Raw genomic sequence first — 24,866 nt, 5'->3', positions numbered from 1 at the left:
TCTATTTTATTTTTCGTGATCAAATGTCTTATTCTCAACAAGTTCATCGGATGACGCGGTAAACCAATCACAGCGGCTGAAAGAATAAAACACAGGTTCAGCTCCGCACACAAAATTCACGTATTGACGAGCAAAAACGTTCAAAAGTTGTCAAAGCTATAAAAGTCTTAAGAAAGGAAAGGAAAAATGCAAACTGACATAGTACGAAATGTATTCAATGATTTTAAAGTTCTTTGACGTGGAAAACTAGCAAATTGTGTCCGGAGTCATTCATCGCGAAAGTGAGAGACTGCACGAAAACTTTGCAAGTTTACAAACTTCGCAGACTGACGAAGGTATTGAGAATAAAGGTTAGTTCCACAAACTCTGCTTTAGAAATTTGTTATGATTTTATTTATTCCGTATTCTTTCGTTTTCGCCGAATAACAGACTTGGCAAAAAGCACTGAAAGCATATAAAACTAAAATTATAATTCAAGCGCGAGGACTCAGCGTAAGTTTCTGCCATCAAAATAATTCAAGTAAGTTTTCATTGCGACCAATTTGATGCAGTTTTAATTCCTTTCAAATAACATTTCCGAGTAAATGTTGAATGGAACGATATCCATGTTTTTAATATTTTTCCAGTCCGATGAAAGCCGACCTGTTTATTGTGTTCCTTCTCATATGTTTTTCTCTGCGTTTTCGTTTTTTTCTCTAGTTACTTCGCTCCAACTGTGGTGAGTGGGAAAATTTGTTTTTGTGATCCACCCTCAGTAAATTTTCACATTGAGAACCATATTCTCCGTTTTAACAATCAGATAGACCAAAAGAAGATATTAAACTAACGTTAATTCTTCGTCCTTATGCGTAATTGAGCGCAGTGCGACCATGTCGGGACGGAAGCGGGAGTTTACCGGTACAATAGTACATAGGTTTTTTGAACAATTTGACCAATCAGAGCACGCGTAGTATCTGAGTTATTTTATAAATATATGATAAATGCAAATGCGGCCTTACACTACTGAAGACCTGAAAAAAATTTTCAGGCTCTAAGTGGGAGTCGAACCCACGACCTTTGCGTTGCCAGTGCAATGCTCTACCACTGAGCTATCAAAGCCACATGAGAGCGGTTGTATATGGGTAATCCCTTTATGGTGGACATGATACTCGGCCCAAGTACATGTGAAATAAATGAATGTGTGTCCAGCAGTAGCAATGAAATATATATATGATAAATGCAAATGCGGCCTTACACTACTGAAGACCTGAAAAAAATTTTCAGGCTCTGAGCGGGAGTCGAACCCACGACCTTTGCGTTGCCAGTGCAATGCTCTACCACTGAGCTATCAAAGCCACATGAGAGCGGTCGTATATGGGTAATCCCTTTATGGTGGACATGATAAATTTAATTTCAATTCAATTTCTTGCTTCTCTAGCTGTTATTTTTCTTTTATTGTGTGGCTACAGTTGTACTACAAGGTTACTATACATTTTTTATATTGGTAGCTTTTAAATCTACTTTTAATAGGAATTTGTTTTCTCAAGATTTAAGTGACTTTTTTTAATTTTAATTAGTGCTTTCTTAAAAATTTTTAGACTGACTTGGTATGGGTGATTTAGACTAAAAAGTCTCAGATTAGTGTTTTTTAACACTGTACTTAATTTCTCATGATATTCATAAGTTTGCAAAATTTAAATTGATGGTATTACAGGTCTTGACCAGGGTCGTACCTAGCAGGGGGGCAGGGGAGGCAGTTGCCCCCGCCAGGAAAACGAAATTTCTTACAGAGTGAACATCAATTTTTGATTTTGCTGGGCTATTTCTTGTAGCTATATTGGAGTTTGCCCCCGCAGCGGAGTTTAGCGGAGTTTGTCCCCGCAGAAAAAAAAATCCTAGGTATGGCCCTGTTGACACTTGCATAAATTATAAGTGAGTGAAGGGTTTTTAACTTTAAACAAGTGTAGTTCCCATTAGCAAGGCATTAATCTGGTATGTACACATGTACCTGATGAGGTTATCAAAGGGCTCTGAGTTCAATGAAAAGCCTCCAAACACCCACATGTAGTCACCCAGCAAAGCTGATGCATGAGATGCTCGACCCTGTAGTAAGTCTGCAAATTGAAGAACAACATAAGGTTAAGGGCCCATTACAGTATCTTTTGGGGCCGTTGCTAGGGAAAATTCAATTGGCTATAACTTGATAATATCTTTGATTTTATTTAACCAAATTTAGACAGTAGTTTTAAAGTGCGAGTGCAAGCCAGTTGATGACGTCACGTGACCCAGAACAAAAAACTGAGTTTTTCGAAAGAAACTTACGGTTTTATTCATAGTTTGTAGTATTATTTCAATCCGTACGTTGATCTTAAAAAATGCAAGCATGCGTTTTTCGTAAGCACAAAAACTTGAAAAATAAGGACGGAAAATGTGTTCTGTTGACCACCTTTTTTAACACAACTTTTACTTTGTTTTGATTTTCCGGAAACGCATGCTTACGTTTCAAGAAAATTGTATTTTCTTTCGATTTACTGCAAAAAACAGAAGGTACGCTTTTTTCGTTCCGAGAAAAGTACGCATTTTCGTCCGTACCGGAAGTAAAATTTTACGGTGACTGATTGGTTGAAATCATCGTAATTGACGTTGCCGCACTAAGTTGGCTTTCCCCACGCTCACGTACGCTTCAAACACTGTAATTTTTCGACACGGCAAACTTTACTACTTGCTTGTATTCGTAGAGCTTTAACGACGTTTACTGTCGCTCAACTAACATGTACAGGCAATGAACAGAAATGAAACTGCCGACATTTAAGCGAAAGATAAGCTTTTCGGGAAATTAACAAAAGCTCTAATTTCAATAATATTGAAAAGGTTTTCGAAAACCTTCGAAAGCAGAATAGCAAAAAGCATTTTGACGACAAATTATTATTCTAAGACGAGATCTCATTTGAATGCGTGTTGAAACTTGAGAACTCTAGATCTCGACGCCGTGATTTTAGTTTATTTACATTCTGAACAAAATATTGAGCACGTAGCGAAAGTTCTGAAGTATAACACGGAAAGCGAAATCATTGAAATGAATTAACAATATTTCCAGTTTAAAAGACGAGAAATTTTGGAAGCAGAAGTACGAAGCTGGCGGAAAGGCTTTTTCTCTCTCTTGAATGTTAATTAAACAATGTTGTCAATATTGGCGGCGGCTTTTCACTGCGGGCGAGTCGAACGGTGATTTAATGCGCGTACCTCGAAAACTTTCGGTTTAGCTCGCTATTTAAAAGCCACGTAATCACCCGAAAGCGTTTGCAAGGATAATAAAAGTGTTTGCAAAGCGAAATATTCACAGTTGTTACCAAGAAAACTTAAAAACGATTTTAAAAGAGCGGCGTTTCAAAAGGGTTTCTAAAGAGTCCGCAAAGCGTTTTCAACAGGTCAAAGTGTTTCCATAGGGTTTCAAAGGGTTTTCAAAGGGTTTCCAAAGGGTTTCAAAGTGTTTCCAAAGGGTTTCCAAAGGGTTTCAAAGTGTCTCCAAAGGGTTTCCAAAGGGTTTCAAAAGGGTTTCAACGGGTTTTCAAAGGGTTTCAAACCTCCGAAACCGGGTTTCCAAAGGGTTTCTAAGTGACCTCAAACCCCCCGAAAAACGCTTTTATCGATAAGCCGTGTTTTCCCATGGAGGGTCACAAATGTAAACAGAGTCGGTCGTAAGTATTAAAAAGAGTTTAGTGTGAGATTCTTTATTTTCGGTTCGTAATTTGCGAATTAGTGGAAACGGTGATGCTTTGAGCAAGAAGGCTACAATTCGTAGTTTAAATAGTTTACGTTTGTTAGCTGAAGTGTTTTTATACAGGTGTTTTATATAGTTAAGTTTTCGCAGTTTTGAACCTTTGTGAATTTGTCATGTGGTAGGACTGCTGTACTAATCATTTTAGCAGTTTCTGCAAGCAATTTACGGCAGATAAATCGAGTTCATTCCTAAATATTTATTCGAGAACTGCGTAAAAATTACCTTATCTTCGTTTCGCGGACGAAATGAATCGTTGTTTTTCTATGAGCCTGGTTTAGTTCAGGTGACAATGCTTTAATTTTTGCCCGTGGCTTTCACAGATTTCTTCAGTGAGCTGAATGGTTAACTGATGAAAAACACGGTAGCGCCGCACATTCGCATGTTTTCTAATGCATCGACACTGCTGTTGAAAATATTTCGGCGGTTTCGGATACTTGCTTCGGGCTTCGTATATGTTTTGCAATCATTTAGTATGAAAAACGTTTCTTTATTTCCATTTACCCAGTTTGCTTTTACTGCAGAACAAATTTCTGTGATAGGAATATGATTCAGAATCAACCGAAAGGGAACTAAACTCGCGTAAAATTTAGCCGCTAATGCGAGAAAACCGGAAATAAAATTGCACTTGCGTGGCAACCGCGTAGCTTGGCAACGAGATACTGTAATGGGCCCTTAAAGGTGTTATAACACTGCCTGGCAATAAATATACACTAAACAATATGCTGAGTCTATATACAGTAATATAATTATGCATACTGGTCCCAAGGGAAACAGTCTTGAACTTTCTTTTCCGAGGCAGAGCGCTGGCAGAGGGAAACACTGAGATTTGAGGGGAACAAAATTAACTGGTTTCTGAAGGGACCAGTTATAATAATAATAATAAATAATAATTATAACATGCTGTACTAAGTGATTAAGACGGTTTCCGCCCAACATTCGAGCAATACAGGCAAAAACAAAGTTACCAAAGAGACCTCATAGCATGGTAACAGTTTAAGTACAGCTAACAAAAACCTGCCAAAACTTTAGCCCTCAAGCTGACCCCGCGAGAGAAAAATGGATTTGAAATTATCTATATTCCAGTTAAAACGGATATTTCGCGCCAGTTCAAAACAAAATGGCGCGCGTTTTGAACATTTTTATGAGGTTTGGCTTTGATTTTCTCGAGAATGGTTTAGAATTTAATTACGGGGTCACTAGGACAAAATTAATGATTTTCAGTAAGATCTTTTAAATAGTATACAAAATATTGCCGTGCTATAAGCAGATTTTTGGTACTTAATTTTCGCACTCATTGCTTGAACTTTCAGCGGAATCCATCTTAATTGTTAGTTAGTAAAATGACAGTCATTGGTCAACATTCACAGGCAACAGTGCACTGTTAAATGTATCTTCGCGTTATAGATTTTGCAAAGGTGCCTGCTCAGGGTTTCATTAAGAATTGTAATAGGAGGAGAATAGTGTAAAGTGACCGGAAGATGATTATTAAAGGTTCCACATCTTAAAAAAAAAAAATAGGTACAGGCCTTTGAAATTTAGTCGGAGAATTCTACGTAGTAGCTGGAGAATTCTCCGATCTCCAATGCCTAATGAACACCCTGCTGCTCAAAGATGTTTTGCAGGAAACAGTTTGATAATTTGTACTTGTTTCGCCTATTACCGGTATTAATTTTGTACTCTTCAAAGCAGATCGAGTTGGTTAATAAAGGATGTATACTGAATGGATAATAAAAAACTTCTTCCTTATGACAGTCACTGGCTGAGCTTAGCAAGCGCTTCAAAAAAAACCCTAATGCATACTATATCAGTTCTACAGTACCTTGCCCTTTCGAGAAAAGCTGAACCCAGTGTCCTCTATTACCAGTGATATTGCATGAAGCACCTATACAACAAAGAAAACAGTGCTTCACTTTACTGTTAACTGTAACAGGTTCAACTGAAATCAGGGTACATGTACTTTAAAAAAAAATATAGAAAAACAGGTTGCAACTGAGGAACAGGCCTTATCACAGTTTTCAACCCCATTTTGACGAATACAGGTATGCAAAGTGGGTAGAAATTACAGTGTTTGTATGGGAATTCGACGGCAATATCTGTAACAACAATTGAATTCTGGACAACTTATGAATTGTAAAGTTAAGATACTAGGCAAAAACCTTTATTCACTGAGTTTGAATGATGTGGCTGGGCTTGATAGCATTCAGTTAAGTTTTTAATTTCCCATACATTTGTCTAATATTAGTTGTACATGTACATTTTTTTACACAAATTGATGCCGTTCGTGCGTAGAGAGTAATTATTACTCCTACTTGCTGTGAATACTTGGTTTTCTCTTTGTCTAGAAAAAGAAACTTATCCAGATCTCTATTAGATAAATATCACCATTCAATGCTGTTTGTTTGTTTTGCTAACACTTCTCCAGTGAATGGCGATCTTTCCAGTGGATAGTGCTACTCAGCCTTTGAATAACCTGTAAGACAATCTGTCTTGAAACAGTGGTACACATATATTTTTCAGAATTTTTTTTACCTGTGAATCCAGACTCACAGACACACAGCCTTGTGGTGTTATCACAATATCCATTGACGCACTCAGAAATACAGGTTTGAATATCACAATTTAAGCCAGCCCATCCTACATCACACACGCAGTTTTCATGTTTGTCACAATGCCCATGGAAACTGCATTTGGCTGAGCAATCCTTTGATATGCTGTGTACAGTATTAGAAGAAAATGAAAATCAGTGGCTTAATTTAATTTTTTCAGCAAAATACCAACTACATGTACATTGTGCATGTACATGTACATGTAGGTTATCATCAAAGTTGCATTTTTTACAAACAGGAGCAACATCTAACATTTTATTTTGTATAAACATTAAGTAAACATACAATACATGTAGTGATAAACAAACAATAAACTTCATTTTGTGTGAAAATTAATTTAGACAAGATAGAAAGATAGATACTAGATATTTCTATGAGGATGTTATCTGTTCCAAGGTGGAGAGAACAGCTTGAAAACTTGATCTTTGTGGAACAGATAATGTCCAAGGACAAAGATTTTTGAGTGTGCATATGACTGTTTGAAGCTACAGTAAATTGAGGCTAGAGTCGTATTGTTTTTATCATCCCTCAAATATTTTCATACAATGTACTAGGCATGTCCATTTATAGCCTACATGTACTTGCCAAACATGACAATTTAATTCTGGTGGCATTCCAATATCAGTCTTGCTTGACTGTTACAGCAACAACAACAAAAACCTTTATTAAACGTGTCTGGGGTATTTAGCATCGGTGCTAATTGGGGACACACACACACACACACACAAAAAAAGGAATTATAAATGTGAAAATAAATAAGTATTACATGTATATTACAACTAAATATTAAATATTAATAGTTATAATTATAGTAAAGTCAGGTCAGAATAAACATAGGGGACAGTTTCACAATTATCCCCAAGCAAATTAAAGATGCTAGCTATGTCTCTTCTTCAGTTCTTATAGTTGATATGAAGGAATGTAGGGTATCACAGTTTTTTTTTTTCATCTCTTGAAAGCCTTGACCACAAGTATGGAACCATGTATCTTATAGAGTGTTTCCCGTATCTTACAGTCCATTCAGTTGAATGCAATAATAAAAATGTTATTTGGGTAAAAAAGTGAATGGATGAACATTAGAGCAAATTTTAAAAACAAGGGCATTATTACTAATAGTAGGAAATCAGCAGATATGTGCCAGTTTTGGTTATGTGACAAGTTAAACTCATTAATTAATAATTCACCAACTGAAGTTAAAATAAAGGAAATCAGAACCGTGACGGTGGTTTGTAAATCCGATCTGAAATAGAATAGATTTAAATTATGATTTTGTCTCTATTTACACTTAAATAGTTTAAGTTTAATTTGAGATATTTTACATGTAGTACATGTACGTCAAACATTCAGTAAAATTTTTCATCACATTTTCATACACCTTGAAGTTCGTCAACTTCCGTCTCGGTGTTTGGAAACTACTGTGATGAAACACTCTCTAATGTTTAATTACTATGTCGCATACAATGCATTGACAGTGGAGCAATCCCATGCAAGCTACACCACCCACCTGTATTTAATTCTAAATCCATCTTCAACATAATGTTTATCGCTGTAAAAATATAGAAAAGCAGCCCCTGACTTGGCCCGTAACTTCAGAACTGGCCCATCTGAGTACTTGTCCATTGACCCATCTTTTATTAATCCACTGCATATTAACAGACAAAAAAACATTAATTTTAACTTTAATTTTATCGTTATTTATGATTAATAAGTCAGTGAGAGTATTTTAAGGTGGCTGAACACAGATTCCGTGCGCTCTCTCAATTCAAGTCAATGCGCGCACCACACTCAAGGCTTTGAGATAGATAGTTTATTAATACAACTTCGCAACCTAAAAGGTTGAAATTTGAAAATCAACTTTATGCAAAAAAGCACTAGCTTCATTGTGTTTCTATGGTGATGATGATTTCAATAAAACCCAATTCAACTGAAACTTTCATCTGTCTCTAGTCATCACATAAGAAAATGATTTCATGAATGTACAACGTACTGTACAGCATATTTCAGTTCAAAATTTATAAGCTAAAATTGCTGTTGTGGTTTAAACTTATCTTTGGTTTAAAATTTTCAAACCAGTTTGATTTTTATCTCCCTTTGTTTCAAATTATGATGACAATGTACAGTCATGTAAAATCAAAATCAAACTCTTTTGAAAAAACTCTAACCAAAAATAAATTTAAACAATGACACCACTAAAAAATTTGCTTGAGCCACCTTAAATTAACATTGCAGCTTTCTACATGTACAGATTTGTACCTTATTACTGCTATCAAGGGGCTTTCAACAGATTTCCCATCATATATATACAAATGATCCCAGTTACATTCAGTTGCAAACTCTTCAAAATCCAAATTAATAGTGCTGTTTGGCCTGTAACAATGAAAATAAAAGACAGTTTGTAAATAAAGAATCACTGTCAACATAAAAAAGTAATTAAAATGATGTACATGACTGTAGTAAACACTTATTAATAAGCTTTAAGCTAGGAAACTCTTTGATTGATGTTGTCAGACAAGAGAGGTTTTTTAAAGACCATAGTCTTGCTTTTCAAGACAGAAGAGGCCTTCCATGGGGTAAAAGCAACAAGCGACATGACCCTGAATACAAGCGACACAGGAACATTTTAACAGCGACAAGCGACATCGTTACAACACTGAAATGCGACAGCGACACAATGCAACAGCAACACAATAGGGTAAAAAAAGGACAGCAACATTTACAGCTGTTAGCTAGGTGGCATGGGTTCTCATAAACATGCGACATTGCGACATGGCTACCCCCTTGGAAGGCCTCACAGAAACCCATCTCTTAATTACATGTACATGCACATTGTAAGTGTCAGCTTACAATCATTTGACCAGTACTTTAAAAAATTTACATCAGAAAGACTCTTACCTCTGAGAATCTATAAGCCACGAGCATTTAGAAGGATTGGCATATTTACCATCTCCGTCTGTTATTATACCAGTCTCTTGATTTAATCTTGTGACAAAAAAAAAATATTAATAGAATTAGGAAGATGGGCTACTGGCAGTAGGATGGGATAAATTCTGCCAGCATTTTGAGCATTATTCACTACTTCTAGCAGCAGGTATTATACCTTCAGAATTCCACATTTTCAAGCAGAATTTAAACAGAATTCAGGAAACATTTGGAAAACACCAATAACAAAAAGATTACAATCATCATGTACATGTAAGTAAAAATTTACAAAAGAAAAGTGTTATCTAAAATACCTTGTGATTTGTATCTCGCTTCACATAACATTAGCTATAAATATGTGCTTACAACCATGCTTACGGGAGGGGTGGTAATGAATAGGGGTTTGTAAATCTGCCGATCTGTGCCACATTTTTTTTTGGTCCAATCCATCCATCTGGCACTATTTTAAACTTATAGAGAATGTACTGTAATCTCACACAGAACAAAATCTCAGTGGAATTTAAAATCACATAACAAAAAGAAAACTCAATAATTAATAATAACATAATACTGAGCAAAATTCAAGCAGAATTTCATTGCCCAAGCAGAATTTATCCCAGCCTACATGTACCTACATGTAGCAGCACTTAGAATTCTTACACAATTTAGGGCCTCTTCATAGGATCCCAGTTGACCGGGCTGGCCCAGTTACCGAGATCTCAGCTCACTCCTATTTTCTTTGTAAAATTTTCTATGTGCTCATATGAGAAGGCGTGCCAGCCCGGTTACCGATATCTCGGTTTCTGCAACCGAGATCTTGGCAACCAGGAAGAAAATTTTCCCACATGAACACTCCAGCCTGGTCGCCAGGATGGCAACTTTTTTTTGAGAAAAAAGCTTCCCTTTCGTAACCAGGCAGTCAAACTGGCATAATTTTGCCTTGTATCTATTTCCACTTTAGGAATATGCGAGTTGTAAGGTTACAAGGGTCGATGAAGCTATGATAGTCGCAAAAAATGCAACTTTATTTGTCACCATTTTGGTTTCCTTTCTTGAATTTTATCCCTGTCAACTGGCTAAAATTTTCCCTATGAACAGATGTCAAAATCTGTCCTGGTAACCAAGACAGCCCGTAAACCAGGCTCATGTGAAGAGGCCCTTAATGTTGTAACTATATATAATTTAGCAATGTTATTAATAGCAATAACTTTAAGATGTACAGTGTATATGTTGCAGTTAATTTTTGATCTCAGTTAATTTTTTATTTTAACTAGTTAGTTTTTTTCTAACTAGTTGATTTTTTTTAACTAGTTAAATAATGGGGTTAGGGTAAGGGTATCATATATTTTAAAAAAATAGTGGTTCACCCAACGTTTCCTACGTGGCAAAGTGGATAAGGGGTTGGACAGCAAATCCAGAGGTTGAGAGTTCAAATCCAGTGCAGGTTAGTAAAAAGGAAAAATAAATAAATGATAGTACTTAGGGGAGCGGGATAACAGCAGATAGTAGGGGAGGGTTAGTAAGGATGGGGGGGGGGGTATGAGATATCAAGGGAGGGGAGGTGTTCTACTTTTTCTACTTATTAACCTAGAATAAAAAAAAACTAGTTAGAAAAAAAACCTAACTAGTTAAAATAAAAAAATTAACTGAGATCGAAAATTAACTGCAACATATATATAGATTTATAGGGTTTTTATTTTGGGAGTTAAGAGTCAAGATGAACTATAATTCTGGTCCCTTCTCTTGCCATTTGTTTGACTTTAATATACAATGAAAAATTTTAATGTACACTAGTTCTATATAAATGGAACAATTTCGATTCAGTGCAGTGCTGTCATGTTAAGAAATGCGGCACTAATATTATATTAGACATAAATCAGAAATTGGATAATTAACTCAAGAATACGAATTTATCTCGAGATGCAACTAATGGTACTAGCATGTATTTAATAAAATTAAGACTATAATTACGCCAGTCAATATATAGTTACATGTACGTATCACATGTACATAGTTATCAGTTAAAAAGAATCTAAGCTCACCATAAGCCACTTTAACGTGGAGTATAAAATCATATTTTGTAGCCAATACAAAATCCAAATAGTATGTTTCACATTTGAACTACTAGAACACAAACAGCTTCTACGCTAAGCTTGCTTTTCCAGCTGAACTTTACGCGATCGAATGATGTAGTAAGATGGTTAAAGAAAATAATATACAGTTTAAAGTAACAAGCGACTCCTAGCAATACGTATTAAAGGTTATACAAGCTTACAAAAGATAATTGTGTTCGTACCTGAGTCGACAGAACTGACAAAGACTACCCCACCAGCCAGGATTGCAAATACACTTATCCGAAGTGCAGTAACCATTTTTGCAATCAGTGTTCTTACTACACTGCTGATTTGAGACTGTCACTAAACATCCTAGGACTACGAACAGCAAATAACTAAGTGTCAAAGACGACCTTCGTTCGCCAAACATAATAAACATGGCGGAATCATCTTCATCACCACGGAATGTCAACTGAGTCAGCGATATATGACGCTGACTTGCGTGCGTGACGTGGTCACCTCGCGGTACCTCGCGTGGGAGCAGTGAGCAATTTCGTTTCCGCCTGAATCTGCAACGCATAAAAATCAACTGAAATGGGTAAAAACTGAGACAGTTGGATCTAATTGATCGCAAGGCCATTACGATCTTCAACTAGGGGTCTTCTGGAGGTTCCTCGGTCCAATTCTAAGTATGGCGATAGATCCTTTTCTGTCTGTGCGCCGACACTTTGGAACGGCCTACCCGACCATCTGCTGGCAGTGGACTTAGATATCTTTAAGTGTGATCTTAAGACTTATTTATTTTGAAAGTGTTTTTATTCGTCTTGTTAGTTATTTAGTTTATTTTTAATTTTTAAAATTGTAAAGCGCCTTAGAACTTTAGTTTTATTTTTATTTTATTAAACAATGTTTTCCCGCGCGTAATTTAGTGCAAGCGTCAAGCGGATGGAACAGACGTACGTACTGACGGACGGACGGACGGATGATGATTGATGGATGGAAATCAAGCGTTCGGTTACTTGGGGAACGGCGAGTTAATATTCGCGCTGAACTAAAGCTGGGCTTGGATTTTACTTGCTTTACATGCCACAGTATAATTGAGGGAATGTGTGGACGGTTGATGTTTGCACGAAAAGTTAAAGGTAACGTTCAACTTTTCAAGTCCCAGAAGTTCGCATACACAAACCGTGTATACTTTTCTATAATAGTATTATCTATCACACTTTAAGCCAGTGAGTCCTTTTCTGGTGTGTTTGCGTCTCCGTCCATAATCACGCAGAACAAAAAAGAACAGGACCGATATCCAGCCATCTTGAGGATAAACTGAATGGCCAATAAGAACACCATTATTCTTGCGGGACAAAGCGGGCAATCCCGAGCGGAGAAGACTGAACACCATCTTGTCCGCTCGGCCCCCAGTCATAATCTTCTGCTATTTACGAGTCAAATATTTAGTGTGGTCACGTTCTGAAGTGATTCCATGCAGTTTTGTAAGGACTACTTAGTTTCTAGCTGAGAATTCGGATTCTATCAAGAAATTATAAAGGTGAAGTCACTCGTAGAACCCCTTAAGTGATCACGGAGGTAGCCTCACTGGGGGGGGGGGGGACAGGGGGGTCTCAACCTCCCGCCTCCCGTACCTTTTACTCCCGCCTCCTGCCCCTTCCCGTAGCTGTTCTCTCCTGTTTGTTCCATGTCCATTGCGAAATATAATGAAATGTTACGAAATTTTACTCGTTTTCTCCCGGTTCCCGCCACCTTAAGAGTCCCGCTTCCCGCCCTCTCTCCTCCCGCTTCCCGCCCCATTTCTCCCGGACTCCCGCCCCCCTGTCCCCCTCCACTCACTGTTTCCAGAGCAGAGGTTAATCACACCCAGTGGCAGATCCAGGAAAGCCTTAGCAGTTGTCAGGTTTGTGGTGATAGCGCAAACTCGCGCCTTACTAGGGGATGCGGAGGCGTGCCCTCTAAGAATTGTTTTTTTTAAAAAAAATCTAGGTATCTGAATATCTATTACCTGTCATCTACAAACATTTCTCACCAAAAATGTAAGGCTTAGGATGACGAAAAATTACTGAGTAGAAGCCTGCGGTCCATTCCGTCTCTTTTTACAACCGTGTATCCACTGTCCTTGAGTTCAAGGAGATTGATCTATAGTCAGTGGATATTTTTTCTTTGTGTTCCTGTCCCTGGTAGCCTGCGTCGCAGACAGTCTAAGCTGCCGGTACTGTCGAGGATTTTGTCCCTTGACGCGTCAATGAAAAGCCTGGTGGATAGGCTTTTGTACATAATGCTAGCATTTTTCTGAGCATTTTAGTGAGGAAAAAGCATTAAGCTGGTGTTATTCAAGCATTTTAGTAGCAGAGAAAATAAAAATGACTTTTTTAAAGAGAAAATGAAATTAAAAAAAAAATCAAATGCAAAACTAATACAGCTGAGTGGAGACTGTAGAAAACAAAACAAAACAAAAAACCAGCGGTTTTAGGTTTAAGGCGACCATGTTTGTTTATACATTTTTGTTAGCGTTAAGACCGTTAACACCCTGTATTAAAAAAAGTGAAATTAATTAAAAAAAGCTCTGTATAATGAACATTACTCGAGCATTTCAGTGAATTTTTTGTGAGACCGAGAATTCTAGTGGCAAAAATGGAGCATAAAGGTGGAGCATTTTAGTGGGGAAACAGAAGCATAATAATGTACAAAAGCCTACTGGTGGAAGAAAAAAAAAAAAGCCAGCATGCAGCCGATGCAGGCGTTCCCGTCACCAGACCTCTAACCATTGTTCATTTGGAATGCGGCCTTGTAAATCCATCCCGAGGACACCTGCAATTCATTACGACTCAGATCATTCCCATCTTATTATAAAGGTGAGTGCGCTGAACTTTGCAAGACCGGGAGCAGGAGAAGCCTTTACGTTCCTGTCACTAGCTTATTATTAGCATAAGTTCGCCGTCTGGTTCATTTAAACCTGCCTCGCTTGCCTTGGTTTCGGTGTACTGTGTTCTTGGTCTCGGTCTCGTATCGCCGGACAAAACAAACCCAGAGGTCTAAACATCGATGCTATTTGACGGAAATGTCAACGTGTATGAAAGAGAGATAAAAAGAAACATCTTTCGCATGCTCTAGAGGTGAGGTATTACCGGTTTTGTTTGTTTCGTCTTTTGCTTTATAGTAGTTCTAAGTATCGTACTGTTTTCAAGTGTTCAATCACTCGCTAATGTTACTGTTTGGTTTATCTTTATACCGAAGCCCCCTTTTCTCTCTCGTATTGTGTGTGTATCTTCGTGAAAGGCTTGTTCAAACTCGAGAGTTCATTATTCAAATCATCTCGTGCATTTGCTGTATTTGGTTTCATTTTCATTGCAAACCGGCCTGTTTTTAAGTCTTAAAATAGCCTTATTTAATAGAACCTTTTGTAGAATCCCTTCTTATTTTAAACTGTAAGCTACTGTACACTATAAACTCAGGTTTTCTTCCAGCTACCCATAGGCGAACTGAATTTTCATGACCACCAAGCGAAAATAATGCAATTTGGTCAATTTGACATATTGAAAATTAACAAATGTTTATACGAAATGAACCAAGTCACGGCATGGCAATGAGTCGCTGTTGTGATCACGCAAAGCGGTCGAATCGGTGCTACAATTTTCTGATAGTTTTTATATAAAACAAGTTGGCTAAAGCAATACAGAATAAAGTGGACAGTAATTCGAGTGAAATATACTCAAAATTCTTTGAATTGATCAGAATGCATTAATCATCCCCGGCCGGCAGATGTTTTAGTCGTAACCCTTTGTTCACGTTGAAACTAAATCCGTTTTTTGTTTTGACTGAATTTGTTGCTCTATTTGTAAACAAGTGCGACCCGTTTACTGATTTTTTTGTTTGTTGGGTGGTTAAACGGCTAAGAAAATCTACTGAAAACCCGTGCAAAAAACAACAACAACAAAAAAACAAAACAAACAAAAACCTTTTTAAGCGACAACGTCTTTTACATGTTATTTTATGGGGGGGGGGGGGGTGGGTAAAAAAAAAAAGGAGAACATTTTTTAAAAAAATTTTATTTTTTTTTTTTTTTTTTGGGTTTTTTTTTTAAAAAATATACAAAAAGGAAAAAAAAAAAAAAAAAAAAAAAAAAAAAAAAAAAAACAAGGGAAAAAAAACAAAAAGGGAGAACCCCCCCGGGATTTTATAAGCCAGTTTTATTCTGAGACGGCCATTACTGAGTAATAACCACTATATAGTCTTTCATAGGATTTAGAACAGGGTGCTCTGACCTGTTTAGAGTCAGCGATAGAAAAGTGACCAAAAGTGGAATTTTTCCAAAAAAAAGTCGGACTCTAGAAAAGACGAGGTTCCAGTGACTGGCTATATTAAAAACCACTTATTACAAATCTCTTCTAATTTGATCTCTCTCTTCGGTGCATATTGACAAAATTGGCCAATGTTTTGCTAATCTACTCGAGCTCACAACACAGTCCTCGGTATGTTCAATAGGGGATATGGCAATTCTCAAGTATCGTTGAGGATGAGACGAGCCTATAAATTGGATTGAAAGTCTTAACAACTTTAAACATTGCACGGTGCGCTAATATTTCCTGTTATAGTGAGAAATTCGATGTATCTCGCACAAACAAGGCTAAACCCATTACAAATATTGTTGAGTACCACTTGATCAAAGGATCTATATGTCACGGCATATTAAGTCATTAGTTTTTGATGTATAGAAAATTATTTTCAAATGGAAGAAAACCTAAAAATAATCAGGTTTATAAGCTAGAAAAAAATCATCAGAAGAATATAATAATAAATCGAAAATAAGTTCGTATCTATTTGCAGCATACGCGTAAAGCAGTCGCATTTGCCCTTTGGAATTCTTTATTGTTTTTTTTAGCTCGAAAACAATAAAAAAAATTCCAACAGGCAAATGCGACGCCTATACGCATATGTTGCAAATAAATACGCCCTAAACAAGCATGGTTTAGACTAAGGTACTTTCCAAAGGTTTTGAATAGTGTGCTACATGTAACGGCTCTCAGTTCTTGGAGTGGCGAGAAGGAGACGGTGCAGAAAACATACTGTTAGGAACTATCTGAAGATGTTTTGTCCGTGTCTCTTTTTCTGCGTTTGTCTATGATCGCATTTATCTTGGGTTTAAAAGCCTTGACTGCATGACCGGCTAAGTCCCTTATCTTAAAAAATAATGAAATAATCTTTCCAGAATGATATAATCTTTTTAAACGTGGCGTCGCTGACTGATATTTACCAAGGTTCCGGCTAAGAAGTCAGATTCATGGAGCCCTCCTAAGCCTGTCCCGATTGTGCTCGTAAAATGCTGGAAAAATGCTCACTGGAATGCCAAAAAGATGCGAGAGATGGAGGAAGGAAAAAAAGTAACCTAGAAATCACTACTTCAAACAGGGCAACATTTCATTGAAAGAGAGCCGAAGAATTCTCCATGTCCTCAAAAAAAATAAAAAGGAAACCCCATACATTCCGTAACAGCCCGAAAGCCACCTTTTTATAAATCAAGGTAGATATGCTTGTCAACCTTTGCGGTAATAAGATTTTTAAGCATTTCCATGCAATCTTACTGCAAAAGAAATATCTCAATAACATTATAAGGCAAAAATTTGTTGAATTACACAAAAAATTCTTTCAAAACGAACAATCGTGAATAAACGGATGACGTCATGTTTACTGACGAGTTTTTAATGCCGAATGATCCGAAAGTTGAAGCATCTTCTGAACTTCCTCGGAAATCTTCAGCAAATTTCGTTAATCTTCGGAAAAGTTCGAAAAATACTTGGAAACGTTCGTATGGCCATCAAACAACACTCGGACAATTTTTGGAAATCGTCGGTCTAGAAATGGCAAAAAGTTGCTTAAAAGGTGCTCAAAAGTTGCCGAGCGAAATCGGGACAGAGCGAAAAGTAAAGACCGTACCCTAAGAAGGGACTACCTTTAATGGACTACATACGGGTACTCGGGGAGGCTCCGTCCAAAAGAGGCATGCATCTTTTTGACGCCTTAGGTATATATCAAAGGGTATGAAATTCAGTTGGAGTATACAAAAGGGTAGAGGAAAGAAATTTCAATTAAGGTATTAAAAGGACCTTTTAAAATATCTCGAACAGCCTCACCGAATGGTAGATTCATTTAAGTACTGATTTTAAGGGGTTACTTAATTGAAAAATTAATAAAAGAGATGCAGTTTCTGTAGATATGTGAAAAAGGTATCATTTTCTATCGAATGTATGCGGAAGGTTTACCTTTTCAGTAAAAATGAATATCAAGGGGTAAGGGTCTGGACCTCGGGGCGGAACCTCCTCGTATAAATTTTTTTTAAAGTACCCTCCACGTGAGAGCGAATCTTCAATTGTGACCGCGCATTTGGTTAGCGTCCAATAGCTGATATATCGAAATTTACCTAATATTGAATTTTCGGGAATTGTTGCTGGTCATTGATATTTTTAATATTATACACATCTTCATATAAATGGCGAATTTTTCCTTCTTTGCGTGTAAGCAGACATAACACCGTGCAGGAATTGCAACTCAAGACAAAGTCGGATAAACGTAATTAGTGAAAACACTTGTAGTCAGTCGAGACGGTGACATTCAATACATTTACACTTAAACTACAATTGTTATGATCGGAAACGATTAAATTTACCAGTTACAAAACATATTGAATCTTAACTAAAAGTGTTTAAAAATATTTTAAGGGTTTACTTAATATTAAAAATATTATAAAAATACCATACTTTTATAGCTAAATCAGGGAATTTTACTCACGTATTCAGTGAAACCTTGCACCCAATCATACGATAAACAGGTTCTAAAAATCGTTTCTTTTTCAGGGCTATGGAAGTTTTACTTTTTCCGTTTTGAGAGCCTTTCAATGGTCTGCGCTGCGGATTCAATCGGGATGATCCGTAAAAAGGTGTTTACATCCATGGCACTTTTAGGCTGTCTTTCCTTTATTTGGTTGTATATATCATCAGAGAGACAGAGATTCAAAGGTAAGGGCATTTACAAAACCAACCAAACAATTAAGAAGTAATCGCAAGTAAAACTGAGGAAGGGATGACTACTGGAAATATTGGAGTTTGCGAAAAAGTCAAGTTTTTTTAATGATATTTCTATTTATATTTTCGGATATATAACTGTCTACAGAATTCTCTTGCTATTTAGTGGTCGAGAACTATGGTAGATGCGAGTGCCAACCATGAAAATTTCCTTAATTGACCATAGCTGACTGCAGACATAACGCAACACTGTGAACCCCTCCCCTCTCCCCTCCCCACTCCCCCGGGCATTGCGAGTTAATGTCGCGAGTTTTGTACTAAATCCGATTCTGAAGGAAGATCAGAGTGTTGCATTATGTAAATTTTGACATTCGGGGCGAATGTTCCGACAAACAACTGTAAAATTTCAATGTTAAGGAAGCTCGATGTAGTTTCTTTAGCCCTAGGAAAGAATTATCAAGGTCAATCTTCGTCCGATATAAGATCACAAGTTTAATTTTATTGGTCTAAAAACGTTTCTTTTTTTTCCTTTTGTTTGCTCTTGTTTTATTTTTTGATATGTTATTAGTAGATACTAAGTTGGAAATTTTAAAATCTGTAAGAGCAAAGTAATAAGTGAAGTTGGCCGGGGCGGGCCCAGGGCCTTTCCTCCGGGGGGGCGGGGACCGTACAACTACATGAGCCCCCTTAAAAAAAACATTAATCGATCACTTTTTTTCAATCGCCTGATTCTCAGAGATCGGACCGTCGGAGAATCAGGTTAATTTTTCAAGGCCTACATTCTTATTGATTGTAGAAATGTTGTCTTAAAATGTCCATAGCTGCAGAGGAGGACAGTTTCTGTGAACACTGAAAGTAACAACTTTAGCGTGGTTTATCGATATAACAGTCAGTAGATTTCGCCCAATTAAGTCGTAGGTCTGTAAGTTGCAGTATTTTAATCTACTATGTCAATAGTGACCCCGTGGATGGACTTCTTCTTCTAGGTAAGTTTATTTTTCTTGGCAGGTCACTCTTCTCAAGATTTTAAGGATACTCTATCAGGATCAGAAAGGTCACAAGCAATAGAGGTAAGAAAGGCTTTAAACAGGGTATTAGGTAATCCAAATGACAGACAACAGACATCACTGAATAATCCACGATCACAAAACAACATGGTCTTACGCACCAAGGGGAGATTGAAGAAGATTAAGATTGGATACTAAAGTGTTATGCTGACGGGAAGGGGTATGAAATAAGCTCTTGAAATAATTTGTGAGTCATAAATTTTCGCCGACGTTTTTTCTTTTTTTGTTTCTTTTTGTCTGTTTGTTTGTTTTCTTTGGAGGGGGAAGGAGTGACTTGTTTTTGAAAAGAGAAATTTCTTGTCCGATCGTCTATCATGTTTTGTGGTATTAACATATATTCGGGCAGGATTTCTGGGGAATGTTACAACTTACATGGCTTTATTTGCAGCTTTCAGGCCATATATGTATACGTCAGCTTTTTAATTAGCGGATTCGGGCAATCGAGTCGTACGCCAAGTCGTGATTGGGCTAATGGCTCTCTCCTGATTGTTTAAGCAAAATTTAAGTTTTCGATGAGTGTTTACTTAGAGCATGTTGTGCGAGATTTGAAGCCAATAATTATAGCTCACGAAACGTAAAGTCAAAGAACAAAACATAACAGCTTTCGACAGTTAGCCGAAACTGTACTACAGTATAACAATACAAGTAGTCCCTAGTTAGTCAAGTGAGCAAAGGTGCGCGCGAAAATTACCTCTGGCTCACACGCCCTCAGACACGACGCGAGGAGGCCGAAAAAAAAATTGAAGAAATACAAACAAACAGAAAACAAACAAATCAAATGTGACCTCCGCGCGTCGCGTCTCCACGTGCGAGGTAAATTTTGCGCGCGCTCGCGTGTTCGCTCACTCGGGTAACGCTGCAAAAAATGAGGGATAATTCGTAGGTAGACTGTAGGTCTATATCAACCAGATACTAACGTTGTGTGATGCTCTTGCATTTTCAGCTCGCTAACATCATGGCCTCTAGACAACAGGAGCGGAAACGCCAACTCTCAGCCTATTGTGAAAGGACAAAAACAAATGCGTTGCAGCCGAAAGATCTGAACCACTTCATAGTGGATAACAAACACAGGATTGTCTACTGTTATGTTCCTAAAGTCGCTTGCACCACATGGAAGAAAATTATGGCTCATCTAGTTGGACTTAAAAGCAAACCTTTGAAATCTGTGCACGATCAGAAGTTCAACTTACTCAGCTCTCACTCGAAAGCCAAAGCACGCTTTATTTTAGAGAACTACTACAAGTTTCTTTTCGTTCGAGAGCCGTTTGAGAGACTCTTGTCCGCGTACAAAGACAAATTCACAAGAAAAACCAATGTTTGGAAAAAATACGAAAAGAAAATCAAACGAGCTGTTCGGGTAAGACTGGGTGCTAATGCAACAAGTTTAGGGGACAGGGGTGGAGAAATAAAGTTCCAAGATTTCATCAGTTATCTGATCGACGTCAGCAACAAAGGAAGCCGATTTAACGAGCACTGGCGTCACTATGACCAACTCTGTCATCCGTGTAAAATCAACTTCGACTTTATTGGACATTACGAGACATTGGAGGACGACGCTTCCTTTGTCTTACATGAAGCGGGTGTAGATCAGTTTGTTTCATTCCCACCTGTTCATTTTACATCAACTAAAAACGATTTAGAGCGCTATTATTCCGAGGTTCCACAAGAAGATATTTTGCGTCTACAAAGAGTTTATCGGCGTGACTTTGAATTGTTCGAATACAAAATGTCGCAGTCTCTTGGAAATGTTGTTAATCGCACTAACGCAAATAAGTATACTGAGTCATAGTTGGCCTTTGTGCCAATGCTTGCGTGTGTGTATTGTTGTTTATAAATGCGTTAGTGGTACAAGAATATTTTGTTATACCCCAAAAGTCATTAAAAGTCGAGATTAACGCACAGACTTGATTGTATTGATAACGGCCGAATTTTCTTCAGAGTGAAGCTCAATCGCCACAATAGATTAATTAATTAGCACCTCTTTATCTATCAAGTATACGAAAGTTAAGGCGCTAAATGGTTTTTAAATGGAGTCGTTATATAGCAGTTCACAGCTAGTCTTTTTAGCCGAATGTTTTCCCTTTGTGTTCGGATATAAATTCTTCATTAAAACCACCGTTGGAATGAGTCATTGCTGCAGGCGGTTGCAATTGTTTTTTATACATCTGATCAGGGCCTTTGGTTATTTGCACTTTGAACTATGCTGAAAACGCATCTTATACCAAAGAACTTCTATCAGCGTTTTAAAATTGCGTCAAAAGTCAGTCCCAAACAACTAAGTTAGAGGCGAACTTGGCTCTCGCCGTTTTTTAAATTTATTCCCACCGCAAACCAGCTGGCACAAGCCATTTGTTTTGTTTTTATCGCGTGACATTTGCTGAATTTAGTTGTTCAATGAAATTAGTGGAATTATTTTCCAGCTGGCTGTAGCGTAGAACAACATGATAGTGCGCTTTTGAAAGTAAAGAAAAGGGGAATAAATAATCCTGATCAAATTCTATATGCCTGAACGATCTCTCCACTTTATTGACAGTATCTCGTACACAAACCAAATCTTTTTCAAGGGTCTAATGCAGGGATCTTAGAATTTCCAAGCGAGCGAGCAATTTAATCCCTGTTGATTAACAATGCATATTGTAGAAAATCGTTTATGTGCAAGAAATCAAGCATCGAGAAACAATCTTGAAGTTGCATAAAGTGAGCACAGGGGGCAGTGGAAGAGCTAATTAGCAACAAGCTTGTGACCTCAAAGCAACAACAACATAAACAAAAACAAAAGCCCGCAAAGCCGAATGGGTAAGACAAGCCCTATTATAAGTGACATTCCACAAAACATTAGAAGAAACATATTAACCTATCTTGGACAGCAGGATACATTTTACCCAGCACGCTATAAACACTTGTCAGTCGAAAACATTATCAATTTGTGTCGGCCAATGTAAGATAATTTATCTGGTGCAAGATGTTGCTGTGTTTTGCATTAAGCTTTCTTGTTTGTTGGAGTCATCTTGCACGCGTTGCCAACTCGATGACCCGTGAGTATTTTTTGGCGGCTGTGGAAAGGACTTGGGACTACGCTCCTAGCGGGCAAAACAAGATCAAAGGAGTACCACTTGACGAAGACAGGTAAAGCTATTTTTTGGTTTTTACAAAGTTTGGAAACTAAGTTAGAGGAAACTGGTTTCGTGTTGACCGCGTCTCGAATTACTTCGTGCCATTTATCAAAAACCCATGTTAAGGCCATGGAATAAACATGCCATTACGCAATTATTGAGGTTTTGCTCTGACCAGTCTTTTATTCAAATTACGTTAGTTTTGTTAGGTTTTAATAGTTTTATACATTTAGTTTTTTTCCCGACGGGTTTGAGACTTATTCTATAATCCTTTAGACCATTTTAGTACGGTATGAGTGGTGCGAAATTAAAATAATCGCTTTACATGGTTCATTTGCTAGGTCTCTTGGTTGAATGAGCAAACAGGAGTGCTGCTCTTAGTATTATAGTCGGAATCATAGGGTTTTGCTCTGGTTAAGGGTTTAAAAAAAGAACCGATGTGATCTGAGACTTATTCTATAAGCATTTAAACCATTTGAGTACAGTAAAAGTGGTGCGAAATTAAAATAATCGCTTTACATGGTTCATTTGCTAGGTCTTCTTGGTTGAATGAGCGAACAGGAGTGCTGATCTTTGTATTATAGTCGGAATCATAAAGTTTTGCTCCGGTTAAGGGTTTAAAAAAGAGCCGATGTGATCCCATTGAAAACATAACTGGAAAGTTGCACCTGTATATTTGGTCTAAAAAAAGGGGAGGGGAGCGGGGTTATCAACTGCATTCCATATCTGTTGTATGCCTATACGAGTTTGAATTACTAAGCCAAACATAGACGGTAGCGTGGTCGAGGAATATTTGGTCGCAGTTTCACACTGAATTAGATTTTAAAGAAACATTAAAGTTGAGAAACGTTCAGTACATAAATCAATTCTATTTTCCCGGTAGTTTTTGTTTGTTTTGCGCACCCCAAGGGGTGTAACGTTGGGTATATGGTGTGCAAAGTATTAACTTCAAAGAATATACACTAGTTTTAATAAAGCGTGTTCAGCTCGATATGCCGGTTTCATGAAACTGATGAGCTCTCGTTTTCATTATTTTTCTTTAGGTGATAATTAAGTTTATCATATTGGACCGTTTGCCAGTCATTTATTTAAAGCTTAAGAAATATTTTGCCTACTTTGCCGTGCCACTTAAACCTTTCACTCTAGAATTTTCAACCGTTAAACTGAATTTTTGTTGCTAAGATCCTAAATTTCCCTAAAATTTGCTAGAAAAGTACTTTTTCACACTGTAGCAACATTTTGACAAAGATTCCATGCATGTAAAGATGTACAATGTTTCACTTTCAATTGGTGCTTGCGCATAAGCCAAAATGTGGACTTTTTTGGCTTAACCTTTCCGAATTCTTTTATTGCTCCCTTTCCTTCCTTTTTTTCGGCTTTCTTATTCTTGTTACTTTCTACTCTTCACGTCCTTCCTTCTGACCGAAAATGTTTTGACGCAATCGTTGAAAAACCCTGAAAAAACATGATCAATTACAGGTATATTGGCCTGTTTAAGCATCAATTTTGCACCAAAAACGGATCGTGTTTTCCTTTGATTATCTCTGTCAGAATGCGACCGATATTCAAAATGAACAATTCTGTAAAAAGATCAATCCTAGCTAGGTGTATCAGCTGCTTATCACAAAAATCCACAAATGCAAATTGATGACTTCACAAGTGGTTCAATGACCGCCCCTCCGAAAAGCGCCTACATGCGCGTTTGGAAGTGAAAGGGTTAATGATTTTAGGCTACAAAACAAAAGCTTAGAATTATTTTTCTACGCGTACCGGTTGTATTAATAATTTGTCAGTTAAGCCGAGAGGAGATCAGTCCGATTTCGATTGACGTACGAAGTCTGTAACGAAAAAAAAATGCTCTGGCAATGAATTTGTTGCAATGTCTGAAAATGAACTACTAAGAAATAAATAGCTTGGTCAGGATTACACTCGATAACCTGAAATCTTTGTTTTGTAATAACAGTAAAAACCCTCAAATAACAACCTAGAGTTTAAGAACATGTTAGGCTAAAATGTTCGTTTTAAACCCCTTTTTCATAAGAACCCATTTAGCCTACAATTTTTAATTGGCAACAGGTTCTTATTTTACAGAAATGAAGACACAGTTGAAAATACAGAAAACAAATTTTAGTCTAGATATGCATGCTAGTACTTTGCAAAGATAAATTTACTGTATTGTTATCACCTAAACTGTATTCTAGATAATTATTTAATCTAGTAATACCAATATGTTCCATACCACAATTGCCCTGTAGTAGTTATCTGTGCTGATCGCTCGTGCCGCTATCAAAGTTGCCTAAAATCCCACTAAATACCATT

At 37.3% G+C, this 24,866-nt stretch overlaps 2 protein-coding genes and 1 non-coding gene across 3 annotated transcripts in view; 1 reads left to right on the top strand and 2 right to left on the bottom strand.

Annotated features, from left to right (window-relative positions):
• Positions 1–11,793, bottom strand: part of LOC144643437 (attractin-like protein 1) — a 37,275-nt gene extending 25,482 nt beyond the window's left edge. The window contains exons 1-7 of the mRNA XM_078502690.1: positions 11,582–11,793; positions 9,259–9,345; positions 8,620–8,733; positions 7,871–8,008; positions 6,290–6,471; positions 5,580–5,642; positions 1,988–2,093 (exon numbers count right to left, since the gene is read on the bottom strand). Of these exons, the coding sequence (XP_078358816.1) occupies positions 1,988–2,093; positions 5,580–5,642; positions 6,290–6,471; positions 7,871–8,008; positions 8,620–8,733; positions 9,259–9,345; positions 11,582–11,778 (887 nt within the window). The 5' untranslated portion in view covers positions 11,779–11,793. The remainder of the gene's footprint in view (positions 1–1,987; positions 2,094–5,579; positions 5,643–6,289; positions 6,472–7,870; positions 8,009–8,619; positions 8,734–9,258; positions 9,346–11,581) is intronic.
• Trnaa-ggc (transfer RNA alanine (anticodon GGC)) lies at positions 1,027–1,098 on the bottom strand. The gene has a single exon. It is a non-coding gene; the product is annotated as a tRNA-Ala (tRNA).
• Positions 11,794–14,189: 2,396 nt separating the features above from the next.
• LOC144643414 (carbohydrate sulfotransferase 11-like) lies at positions 14,190–21,333 on the top strand. Its single transcript, XM_078502667.1, has 4 exons — positions 14,190–14,464; positions 18,200–18,361; positions 19,376–19,437; positions 20,378–21,333. The coding sequence occupies exons 2-4, from the start codon at positions 18,241–18,243 to the stop codon at positions 21,221–21,223; spliced, it is 1,029 nt and encodes a 342-aa protein (XP_078358793.1). The 5' UTR covers positions 14,190–14,464; positions 18,200–18,240; the 3' UTR covers positions 21,224–21,333.
• The last annotated feature ends 3,533 nt before the right edge of the window (positions 21,334–24,866 follow it).

This window comes from Oculina patagonica, chromosome 2 (assembly GCF_052425735.1).
Source record: "Oculina patagonica isolate OP01 chromosome 2, crgOcupat, whole genome shotgun sequence".
NCBI lineage: Eukaryota > Metazoa > Cnidaria > Anthozoa > Scleractinia > Oculinidae > Oculina > Oculina patagonica.
This window is presented reverse-complemented; position numbering and strand designations above follow the sequence as displayed.